Below are 13,243 nucleotides of genomic sequence, written 5' to 3' on the forward strand. Positions count from 1 at the left end.
ATTAAAATTTTGGCAAAGCAATTTTCGACGAAGCCCGGACTTCGGTATTGCATTTCAGCTTGGTGGCTTAAAAACTAATGAATGAGTTTGGTCATTAAAAATCGAAAACTTGTAATTAAAATGTTTTTTATTAAACGATCCAAAACAATTTCATCTTATTCTTCGTCATTTTCTGATTCCAAAAACATATACATATGTTATATTTGGATTACAAACAAGCTCTGAAAATTTAAAATATGAAAATTATGATTAAAATTAATTTTCCGAAATCGATTTAAAAACAATTTCACCTTATTCCTTGTCGGTCCCTGATTCCAAAAACATATAGATATGATATGTTTGGATTAAAAACAAACTCAGTAAGCTAAAAAGAATAGACATACAGAAAAGCGTGTTATCCTGCTCAGCGCGACCGTTACCGCACTATTCTGCATGGCTTGTCGATTTACTGCCTTTGCCACGAGCGGTGGACTGACGAAACTACGAGTATGTGGTCTTGGTGAAAAAAGCAGTGCGTTCAGTTTCATTCTGTGAGTTCGACAGCTTGACTAAATGTTGTTATTTCGCCTTACGCGACTTGTTTTACATTTAGTCAAGTCAAGTCAAGTCAAGTCAAGTCAAGACAAGCATTTTATTGTTTTGGGCCCAGAGGGCTTTGAAACAAAGATATAACTTTAACAAAAAAAGGTAACAAATCAGACAGTTAATATATGTATACAAATTGAGCGGACAAATACAACAATACTATACAACCAAAATAAATTGGCAATATACACTTCCATACATACAAACAAAAATAAAAGAAAAATAGGTTTAACAAAATCAGGTAAGAAATCAGACAGATAATATGTATACATTAAGCGGACAACGATAATATACGGCCGAAATAAACTGGCAATACCATTATGCCATGCATCTTTTGTAAAAACACAAAACAAAACAAAAGCATGTATTACATACATATATATACCAATAAAGAAACTAGATGTAACGCTAACATACTAAAATCATAACGTGGGCTACAAATCTTGCTAGCTTCATTAGTTTTATCTTAGATTTACAATTCATTAACTGTTCATATTTTAAACAATTTGGGTGAGATCGGTAATAAGGACTAATTAATTTTCTTCTTTCAGACACTATACTTTCGTCGGTACAAATGAACAAATAGTGAAACTCATCACCTAATTCATTTTTATCGCACATATCACACAATCTTTCATTTCTAGGAGCATTAAAAAATCTGTGCTGATGTATTGGCAACTTATGATTGCTTGTTCTAAATTTTGCTAATTTAACTTGGAATTTCCTAGGCAACCAAAGCAAATACCTTTCCAGACAAAAATCCTTTTTATATATTCTGTAATTAAAACACAAGCTGTTGGCATTCACGTCAGTGTTCCATTCCTGCAGGAATTGATTTCTTAGCCTTTGTTTTACAACGTTTTTAAAACCTGAGACGGCAAGACTCTGAGTTGTCCATAAATATGATAGACCCAACTTATTTAACATAGTATTGACATGCGACAACCAGGGCAATTTAACGTTTTGTACATGGTACAACTTCAAATGTAGTTTTAACATTAAACAGGACATCTTATTCGCACCATCGTTCATTTCTTTCGTCAGTTTATACCAATAAACCAGTAACTGACATTGTACCTCAATTCTAATTGGATAACGACCAAGCTCTCCGTAGACCATACAAGTGGGTGTAGTTTTATATACATCAAGAAGCATTTTTAAAAATCGCAATTGAAACCTTGACAATATGTCTAATGAATCATATCCCCACACCTCACAACCATACAGCAAAATCAAGTTGTGACGAAATGTTTTAACATAGACGGGGAATCGAGATGAGGGTCGTGGTGTATGTGTGTGTGTGTGTGTGTGTGTGTGTGTGTGTGTGTGTGTGTGTGTGTGTGTGTGTGTGTGTGTGTGTGTGTGTGTGTGTGTGTGTGTGTATAGCGATTCAGAGAAACTGCTGGACCGATCTTCGTGAAACATGTGAGATCCTAAGTATGATATCCCCAGATTTTTCTCTCTCATATTTTGGATACATTTCTTCGATGACGTCATATCTGGCTTTTATGTGAAAGTTGAGGCAGCACTGTCACGCTCTAATTTCTCAACCAAATTGGTTGACATTTTGGTCAAGCAATGTTTTACGAAGTCCGGACTATGGGATTGCATTGCAGCTCAGAAGCTTCAAAATTAATTATTTAGTTTGCTCATTAAATTGTCATTTAAATCGAATTTTCGCAAACAGATTTAACAATGATTACATCGCATTCTTCATCGCATTCTAAATCTAAAAATAGATACATATGTTATGTTTAAAAATGTGATCACAATAAACACAAATAGGTTAGTAAGGTACTACGATTAGAATTTTAGAAATCGATCCCAAAAAGATTTCATCTTATTCTTTACCATTTCTTGATTTCAAAAACATATAGACATAATGTGGTGGTTTTTTTTATGCAGTACAGACAAGCTCCAAAATTTAAAAAGAATACAGAAACATGCACTTTCAAGCTTATCGCAATACGCTACCGCACTAAATTGGCTTGTCAATTTCACTTCGTTTTGCACGTGAAAAGTAAGCGATTTCCTTGCCACGGGGATTGATGAAGCTGTATTGTCTTGGTAAAAAAAATGCAGTGCGTTCTGTTTCATTCTGTGCGTTCGACAGATTGATTAAATGTTGTAATTTCGCCTCACGCGACTTGGTTTTAATTCTTGTTTCAAACAATACGTGTAAGCATGTAGTCCGTAACAGGTAATTGTAATTCCAATTACATAATTTTGTTCACAGAATAACACATGCAGGTGACATGTTTTAATAAACGAAACATCTTAATCATGCAAGTACACATTTATATAGCTAATAATTATGCATACACAAATTCCACATTTAAATGTCATTCTGTATCATGGAAAAAATTTCACAATTGTGGGAAACCTGCCTGAAACGGCAATTAAAAAAAATAGCAATTCTACTCACACATATACCTAAAAAATTTTTTTTTAAACCCACCCTACTGAATTGACTTGTTAATTTCACATTTGTATGAAACATGCACACCATGAGTGCAGTCTAATCGCTGGTTGATCCTATTACACAGAAGATCGCTTGCCGAAATCTTCCCAATATTCATCTCGCTTTTTCTGTGTGAAGAACGCTTTGGAATCCGCATCCCAGTCTACCTTACAGTCCAAAATGGCGGAGTTGGGGACCTACAAATAAAGAGAACGAAGAAGGAATGATGTTTAATATTTGTACCAGACGTGCGCAAAAAACAACAGCAACCCTTCTCTGCTACGTTTACTCTTGAGAGGACATGCCCGGTCTGCTGGAGGCCCCATCCGTGTGTGTGTGTGTGTGTGTGTGTGTGTGTATGTGTGTGTGTGTGTGTGTATGTGTGTGTATGTGTGTGTGTGTGTGTGTATGTGTGTGTGTGTGTGTGTGTGTGTATGTGTGTGTGTGTGTGTGTGTGTGAGTGTGTGTGTGTGTGTGTGTGTGCGTGTGTGTGTGTGTGTGTGTGTGTGTGTATGTGTGTGTGTGTGTGTGTGTGTGTGTCTGCGTGTCTGTCTGTACGCGCCCACGCGTGCCGCATGTACCTTGTCCAGCTTGGTGTATAGGGGGTGGATGTGTTCCTTGACGGGGTTGTTGCTGGCCTTGTTGTAGGCACAGAGAAACGCCCAGCGACGGTTGGGGCCGTCGTTCTGACTGCTGGTGTGCAACAGGTTGCAGTGAAAAAACAGGGCGTCGCCTGTACATAGACACATACATATTTAGTTCTTCTTCTTCTTCTTCTTCTTCTTCTTCTTCTTCTTCTTCTTCTTCTTCTTCTTCTTCTTCTTCTTCTTCTTCTTCTTCTTCTTCTTTGTTCATGGGCTGAAACTCCCACGTTCACTCATGTTTTTCCATGAGTGGATGTTTACGTTTCTGACCGTTTTTACCCCGCCATCCAGGCAGCCATACGCTGCTTTCGGGGCAGTATATATGGTTAAATGGTGAGAGAGAATGTTAATTGGATGGATGGATAGTCAAATTTGAATGTGCACTTGTCCTGGTATAGTTATCCACCTCTCTGCACAACTTGTTGTTTATCACAGGGACTGCATATAGTGTCACAGTGTTACAACAAACTCTTCGCGTGCAAGTAAGCAAGTGAAATCACACTGACCAGGGTCCATCTCCACGAATCTGTGAGGACAGCGCGCCTTGACCATGTCCACTCTCTCCAGGTCCGCTCCCATCTGATCGGCCGAGGGCTGGTGGTCAATCCTCCCACAGCGGTGTGACCCTTCCAGGATCTGTGGGCGGAGAGAACGTTGTAACGGTTCTGTGGGGCTCAGGGCATTTCTCTGGAACACTTTGATCTCGCAGCATAGCGTCCAGAAATCGTTATTTCCTACCATGCTGCGGGAGCGAAATGTCCCACTATATATGCTGCAAAAGCAAAATGACTTAAGATGCTGTGGAAACGTGACGAAATATCCCACTTTGCGGCAAAAGATCAAATTGCTATCATGTTGTCAAAGCGAAATGTCCTGACATGCTGTGGAAGGAAAATGTCCCACTTTGCGGCAAAAGATCAAATTGCTATCATGTTGTCAAAGTGAAATGTCCTGACATGCTGTGGAAGGAAAATGTCCCACTTTGCGGCAAAAGATCAAATTGCTATCATGCTGCCGAAGCGAAATGTCCAACTATTCGGTGAAAGGAAAACATCCTATGCTGCGAAATCGAAATATCCTACCATGCTGTGGGAACGAGATATCCTACCATGCTGCAAAAGCGAAATGTCCCACCTTGCTGCAAAAGCGAAAATAGTTTTTTTAATGTCCTATATTGCTGTAAAAGCGAAATGTCCTGACACGCTGCGGAAGAGAACTATCCTACCATACCGGTCTCCCGCTGGAAACACATACAGTTGTAGAAACATGTCACAAACAAGGTTTAATTCTGTCTATGAATCATTAAACGTTGAAATTACTAACCTTTTTTGTTCTTGTTCCTTTTTTCCATTTTCGTCTATATACGATAACAGAAGTAGTTCATTATCTTAGTCCAGTACAGTATGCATCCACATAATCGTTGTTTGCATTGTGTTGCTGCTCGCGATACATAAACAAACAGATAATTGTTGACACACCTGTAGACATCCGTTGTCTTGACGACAGGGGTCCATGGCGATGAAGACGGTCATCATGTCAGGAAACAGACAGGTGTTTTTGTACCAGTACCTGTACACACAGTCAAACGGGCTGCACATTCTACAGGTAAATGATGTAAATTCAGAACTTTCAACAGGGAGGGGATAAACACAGACAAGTCTGACGGACGGACAGATGCACAAACACGAACAGATAGACAGATACAGACATACCGACAAGCACGCAGACCTATATAAACAAGGGTGGGGGCTAAGTGAGCAAAGGAGAAGGGGCGGGGGGGGGGGGGGGGGTAGCAACGAAGATAGAAGGAGGGGAGAAAAGGAGTAAAAAGAAAAGAGGGAGTGATGGAAGGAGCTTTCATTTGGACAAAATGGAAAAAGTACATGTACTTGGACACTGATACAGAGAGAGAGAGAGAGAGAGAGAGAGAGAGAGAGAGAGAGAGAGAGAGAGAGAGAGGGAGAGAGAGAGAGAGACACACACACACACACACACACACACACACAAACAGAGAGAAATAGATAAAGAGAAATAGACAGAGACAGAGAGAGACAGACAGACAGACAGACAGACGAAGAGAGAGACAGAGTGACATAGAGTGATAGAGACAGAGAGACAGAAACACAGACACAGAGATAGAGACAGAGGGGCAGAAACAGAGACAGAGGTAGAGACAAACAGACGGAAAACCGAGTGGAAGACAGAAAGACAGACAGAGCCAGAGAGATAAAGACTAGGAGAGACAGAGAAAGAGAAACAAAGACAGTCACACATAAAATGCTGCCATGCAAAGTAAGCAAGCAGCTACCCTAAGGAAGAGAGACTAGCTTGTGCAATCATACCCATAGTCCTGATGCCACATAAATCGCCCTCCGGTGTAAGCTTCCTTCATCATCAGCTTGGTGTGATAGTGGTACACCTCGCCTCCTAGCAACTAAAATATACCCATTCGTCGTCAGAGTCATCATCGATTCTAATATCAACGTTTACATCATCATCGCACCGGTCGTCATCGCGTTGATCGTGATCATCATGATCATCATGGTGGGTCACCATGGTGGATCATAATGACCATCGTCATGATATCAAGAGAGGTATCATGTGTGAACTAGGTCAATTCTTCGTCAGCATCCGCATTAAAGGCATTAGCGACGCGAATGTATACTAATTCATGACCATCATAGTGAAAGGGATGGTACGTACTCCTTATTGTCATGTAAAAACACTGCTAATGGTAACGTTTTTTGTTTAGATTTTGTTTGTTTGTTTGTTTGCTTAACGCCCAGCCGACCACGAAGGGCCATATCAGGGCGGTGCTGCTTTGACATATAACGTGCGCCACACACAAGACAGAAGTCGCAGCACAGGCTTCATGTCTCACCCAGTCACATTATTCTGACACCGGACCAACCAGTCCCAGCACTAACCCCATAATGCCAGACGCCAGGCGAAGCAGCCACTAGATTGCCAATTTTAAAGTCTTAGGTATGACCCGGCCGGGGTTCGAACCCACGACCTCCCGATCACGGGGCGGACGCCTTACCACTAGGCCAACCGTGCCGGTTTTGATCTGATGCAAGTTCCCTACATAAGAATCAGGCGTGCGCACACAAGCAAACAAACAAGCAAACAAACAAAAAGACGGACAGACAGACAAACCGATAAACAAACAGGCAAAAAGACAGACAGACAAACCAACAGACAAACAAAATGGTATGACAGTTTAAATAGCATACCAGCTTTCCCGTGTTAAGGATCATATTATGTCAACCATCACATATCTGTCCAGACATTTTTTTGTTTGTTTGTTTGTTTGTTTGCTTAACGCCCAGCCGACCACGAAGGGCCATATCAGGGCGGTGCTGCTTTGACATAATTATAACGTGCGCCACACACAAGACAGAAGTCGCAGCACAGGCTTCATGTCTCACCCAGTCACATTATTCTGACACCGGACCAACCAGTCCTAGCACTAACCCCATAATGCCAGACGCCAGGCGGAGCAGCCACTAGATTGCCAATTTTAAAGTCTTAGGTATGACCCGGCCGGGGTTCGAACCCACAACCTCCCGATCACGGGGCGGACGCCTTACCACTAGGCCAACCGTGCCCGTGTGACGTTTTCATCTTTCGCCGTGTTGATATTTCGCTTCTCGGCCTCGTTGATCTAGTATAAACTCTACACTGAACAAAAAAACACCCTTCGATTGTACTGATGAGCGACCTTGTGTACCTTACATTCATGGGGCCAAATTTGTCCAACCAATTTGTTTTATTTAACTTAGAAATTTGATTCATCCTAAAATGTTTTCCTTCTAACTCAAGGGACGTAACCACGCAGTACACGTTTTCGAAGAAATCGATTATGGGGGTGAAATCTATTAAATTTTACCACCAATTTTCTTCACATGCAAGAAACTGACATGCTTTTCGTCCATAAATAATTTCACTTCTTAATTTTACCAGGAAACAACATTTCAGTCTTGAGTATATGCCGAGGGGGAAATATGTAGCCTACACAGGCGAAAGATGAAATCGTGACACCGGTCTGTCCAGACATGACATGACATGCTGTAAGAGCATCCATCCCCTTGGACACACAGTCAGACTCCACTCTTCAGCTGCTTGTTTGCACCAACAGCTTTATCACACAATCACTAACCTTTTCACAGGTGCCGGCGACTTTTTCAGACCGTGCCACCATTCCTGTCACGTCATTCCCAGGCTGGTTCCACAGACACATCCGACTTTTTCTCTCCGCTCCGTCGTCCATCTTGGAATGAACAAACAGAAAACGGTCAGGTTATGTTCCGACGCCATGTTCCGTGACCCTTTCATGAAAATCTGACTGATCCATGAACTAGTGTGGTTTGCAAAAAATGGCTACTTTTAAGTAGTTCTTCTTCTTCTTCTTCTTCTTCTTCTTCTTCTTCTTCTTCTTCTTCTTCTTCTTCTTCTTCTTGTTCGTTCATGGACTGAAACTCCCACGTAAGTTCACTCATGTTTTTGCACGAGTGGGTTTTTACGTGTATGATCATATGACCGTTTTTACCCCGCCATTTAGGCAGCCATAGGCCGCTTTCGAGGGGAAGCATGCTGGCTATTTTCGTGTTTCTATAACCCACCGAACTCTGACAAGGTTCACAGGATCTTTTCCGTGCGCACTTGGTCTTGTGCTTGCGTGTACACACGAAGGGGGTTAAGGCACAAGCAGGTCTGCACATAAGTTGACCTGGGAGATCGGAAAAATCTCCACCCTTAACCCACCAGGCGGTAGCGGCCTGGATTTGAACTCACGACCTTCCGATTAGGAGGCCGATGTCTTATCCACTAGGCCACTGCGCCCGTCTCAAGTAGTTCAACAGTGCAAAACAATTTGGTTAAAATGTCCGTTCCTTTGTATATAAACACCGATGGTGTTGGGATCATTTAAGCCAAACGAAGAAACCGTTTCCGTTCCAAGTTCACACAGTAGAGAGGGAGAGAGCGGGTGGGAGAGAGACAGAGAGAAGGAGAGAGAGAGAGAGAGAGAGAGAGAGAGAGAGAGAGAGAGAGAGAGAGAGAGAGAGAGAGAGCTTACATCATAGTAATACTTTTTGATGACGTCACTGTCATCAAGAACACCGCGGATTTTCTTGAGCTCATCGTTGTTCAGCAAATTTCTGTAAAGTTGATATGCCTTTAAGCAAAATAGTTTTTCAAAACATTGTCATTGACCCCCTTATTCTACAACTGACCGTTTGTTCTACCATTACCATATTCGCCAGTGGAACCTAGTTACCAAACAAAACCTTAAACACACAGACATCTTTACCGATGAAACAGGCTATTTTGAAGGTTGGACGATTCAGATAAGAAATAGCTACTGCTTATGCGGCTGCTACTACTACTACGACGACGACTACAACAACAACAACAACAACAACAACAACAACAACAACTACTACTAGTACTACTACTACTACTGCTACTACTATTACTATTACGACGACGACGACTACTACTACGACTCCTACTACTACTACTAATACTACTACTACAACGACGATCGACGACGACGACGACGACGACTACTACTACGACTCCTACTACTACTACTACTACTACGACTACGACTACTATGTAGTACTTGTATTATATATATATGTGCCGCTGCCTCATGCAATCGTCACAAAAAAAGCAATCGAAGAGCAGTACATTTCGTACTAAGTATTATCTATGCAAGGTCACAGCCAACTCAAATTAAATTCGAAAGTGCTCGAAAACATGAAGTACCGGTGTAGCACGACATTTTTACTCCACAAAAAATTGACTCCGGGGAAAAAATGTCGTACGAAATTTTACTCAGAGTTCACTTATCGTATGAGAAAATAACTCCCCAAGGAACGAAAAAATTACTCCCTCCACGAAATGTTTACTCCCCAAATTTTTACTTCCAGTAAAAATCTCGAACGCGAAAATGGGATGCGGACGAAGGAATAATGCCAATAAAATTATGTGATCTCGCGCAAACGAATGTCGCGCTACCCTCCCTCCACCCTTTCCACCACCAGGACTAATAGGGGACAAGGGAGTACTAGTAAAAGTTGCGTACACCTGGCGTGGGCAGTAAATTGCTCGTGTTAGGGTGGAGTAATTTATTCGTCGGGAGTAACATTGTCGTACGAAATGTTTACCCGGAACACACCTGTCGTGAAGAGTAATTTTCTCGGATTATGGGGGAGTAATTTTTGTTAAAGGGAGTAACATTTTCGTACGAAATGTTTACTCCGGTGTAAAAATCTCTTGGGAGTAATTTTCTCGCGTTACACCGGGACTAGCACAGTAACCAAAACATTTGGCAAGGTTCCTTTCTGTAATCCAAAATATGAAGGACTACTACCTCGAGAGAGAAGCACATTAGAGACCACCCCTCCACTTGGTCACATGGCCAAAATCAACACCTTCACTGCTAAGTGTGGTGAGCTAGAATACTTTTTTAGGAATTAATTTCTTAAAATGCTACATAGCCTACATTGACATATAAGCTAGGTTAGACAGGCAATAACACACAAAATAAACAAGACTGACCAAGATACACACAGTACAGACGAACAGAATCGGAGGGAAACATATAAAGGCATAGAGAATTGCAAGTAGAATAAATATTTCTGAAGCCTAATCTTACTTGACGAGAATGTAGCCTTTGTCTTCAAAGTCTGCCTTAGTCTCTGGGGTGACCTTGAACTTCCCCTCTTCGTATCTGTAAGCTGAGGTTAGAAATACAGTCAGCTGACCAGAGCCGCTGGTACTTTATTCTCGTTGAAACACACACATATACACGCACGCACACACGCGCACTAACACACACACACTCACACACCTCTATCTCTCTCTCTCTCTCTCTCTCTCTCTCTCTCTCTCTCTCTCTCTCTCTCTCTCTCTCTCTCTCTCAGATATTTAAACTTCGGCCCTACCTTTGACAGACATTGTGGTTTTGTAAACAACTGGTATGAATCTTTGCCGTATTAAACAGTCTCAGGCTTTTCACTGGACAAACAATTGTTTTCCTTGCCTCGAGTTACAGGCTAGGCATTCTTCTTTATCAGGACACCCCACGACCTTGACACAGTATAAAACGTTACCGGCCAATCTCAGTTGATTGGCTAAAGCTTACCGCACACGAAGCTTCACATCAGTGTCGCTGCATGTCGGATTATGATGAAGACACACCGGGGAGTGTGTTCCGCCTGTTTTCAGCTTGTGTCGGTAGTTACTCCCGTTTTCAACTGGTGCCTGTGTCATGAGAACGTAAGTGTCTGCACTAAAAAAAAAATTTAAAAAATGTCTTTTATACTACCCGTCATAAAAAAGTAGGCAGATACGTTTGAGAGCAGATCTTTCTGATGAGACTGTTGATTGTAAAACCAACTATATGACAGAAACGGCCATTCATTCCCCTACCTTATTCAAAAAACATATTTACTTTACATGACGTAGTGTCTATACAGACACCCAAATTCGCAAAATCAAAGTGCCTGCGTTAAAATCGACAAAAAATCTGAACAACTGAAACGAAACATGGTCTGCATGTCATTAGACAGAACAATCCAATCTTCATCCAAAACTGTCAGTTTTGTTTCCATATCTTGTCTAACATGGACTCTATGGCATGTTGAGCGGTGTAGGTATCAATCCTGCCACACGCGATTTAAAGGGGCATCTCTTTTGCACGCACATACACACTTTGTACATCTGAAAACCAAGCCGTACTCTTGTGTTCGAAGCAAAAAGACTTTTGCTGATACGAGTAACGTAAACCCCAAAAGGCACAGGTGTGTAGATATAAATGCTCGGCACATTTACGAACTTTGCTCCAAGAACTCTAGCAGAAAGAAAAGCCTGCATGACCATCCAAAGCGCACACACTTTAATCTTGGCTATTCTTTGGCAAAGTGTTCAGCGCAGTTCAAGGTCAGAGCACAGCTGTCGCGTCATGCACGATCTTACAGGCGCCCGGCACCGGCGCGGAACAAAACGTGCATCACTTGCTTGTTTTGATTGCTTCTTTTGACATAATGATGGCACATCGAAACCCGAAATTGATACAGATGAACAAAGACATACCCAAAATAGCAAAAAGGAATATTTGTACTTCAAGTCCTTGTTAGAGAGAAATGTACGTTGAACCTTCATTTTTCACCCAAATCGGAACGCATGCAGGCCAGGCCTTACGCGCGGCACAACTATTCAGTATAGAATCCATCCAATTTTTGACGCCTGACGCGATAAATCAACCAGTCAGAGCAGTGCATTGGAAGAAGGGCCGAGGGACACAATCTGCTCTTTTGTCAAACGAGGAAGGTGTTTGTGTTGTGTCCAATGTTGTCATCACATTTTAGTCTGCCATTTCCAAATAAATTCTTCCTAATTGTTGTGTGTGTGTGTTTATTATTCTCATAGTCAGGTCATCGTTGCGTTTAAATCACAACCAGTTGCGTACACACAGCTGACTTTGAAGACCAAAATGTCAATCGCTGCTGGTGTTCCGCCTTATATTCATTTCATTGTCCCAAGTTCCCAAACATCATCAGTGGTATAGTGGATAAATAAGAAACGGCACTTCCGTCACGATTGTCCGGGATCGATTCCCTTGAGGGAGTTATTTTTTTACTCCCTTTTCTTATTCTTTATGTTTAACCTCTTGTTATATTGATCTGTTTATGTTTATTTTTTTAAATAAATAATAGTGTGCCAGTATGAGCGGGCAGCAGTTGGTTGTTCATGAGAAGAGGATGTTTTCATGTCACAGTGGTTAGCTCTTTTTTTCATCTTATATATTGTGTGGTTCAAATATAGAAAATTGCATGATCAAAGTGCACACTTTCCCGATTCACTGAGCTTAATTCACATACACATCGTGACAGTGATTCCTTACGTAAGGGAGAGAACTTGCAAACTTTGATGTCAACTCTCGCGGCAAAACGAATGACACACGCAGCACATGATGGACGCTGTGTGTGCAAACCTCTAGGCCACGCAGCACGCATGCATCGTGGCGTCTTAATCCGTAGCGCAGATGTAGTGCCGCTGAAGCGACGTTGGTGAGCGGTACCCTTTAGGTTATTTATGTGTATCTTCACAAGCAATTTGCACTTGTCGCAAGACTGGTAATTCGTGTCACTACCTCTCGATAAAGTAGGAATACATTGATAAAGAAGGGTGACCGTAACAGTCTCTAACTAACTAACGGTATTACACTTGATTGTTTATGTTGGCTTAAAGGAGATAGCATTCGCTTTTAGAAGGGGTTTCCGCTTTGCCAGAGCAAGTATTGCCTTCTAACACACACACACACACATACACACACACACACGCGCGCGCACAAGCGCTCTTCAATACGTGTCTGGTGGGGGGGGGGGGGGTAATTTCAGCAATAGAGTTATGGTTACAGATACATACATCTCAGTGTACCACTTGCTGCGTCTGTCCGTGTGCAGCTCCGTGTGGTCTCGTCTGAAGGTGCTGTTACACGACATGGGTTTTATTTAGCTTCATGTGTGTGTGTGTGTGT

At 41.8% G+C, this 13,243-nt stretch overlaps 1 protein-coding gene across 1 annotated transcript; it reads right to left on the bottom strand.

Moving 5' to 3' along the window:
• Positions 1-612: 612 nt before the first annotated feature.
• On the bottom strand, positions 613-10,764 carry LOC138958978 (L-proline trans-4-hydroxylase-like). Its single transcript, XM_070330326.1, has 9 exons — positions 10,647-10,764; positions 10,358-10,439; positions 8,771-8,852; positions 7,853-7,963; positions 6,033-6,124; positions 5,169-5,259; positions 4,197-4,326; positions 3,628-3,779; positions 613-3,243 (listed from the first exon to the last, which is right to left on the bottom strand). The coding sequence occupies exons 1-9, from the start codon at positions 10,657-10,659 to the stop codon at positions 3,124-3,126; spliced, it is 873 nt and encodes a 290-aa protein (XP_070186427.1). The 5' UTR covers positions 10,660-10,764; the 3' UTR covers positions 613-3,123.
• Between the last annotated feature and the right edge of the window lie 2,479 nt (positions 10,765-13,243).

This window comes from Littorina saxatilis, linkage group LG2 (assembly GCF_037325665.1).
Source record: "Littorina saxatilis isolate snail1 linkage group LG2, US_GU_Lsax_2.0, whole genome shotgun sequence".
NCBI lineage: Eukaryota > Metazoa > Mollusca > Gastropoda > Littorinimorpha > Littorinidae > Littorina > Littorina saxatilis.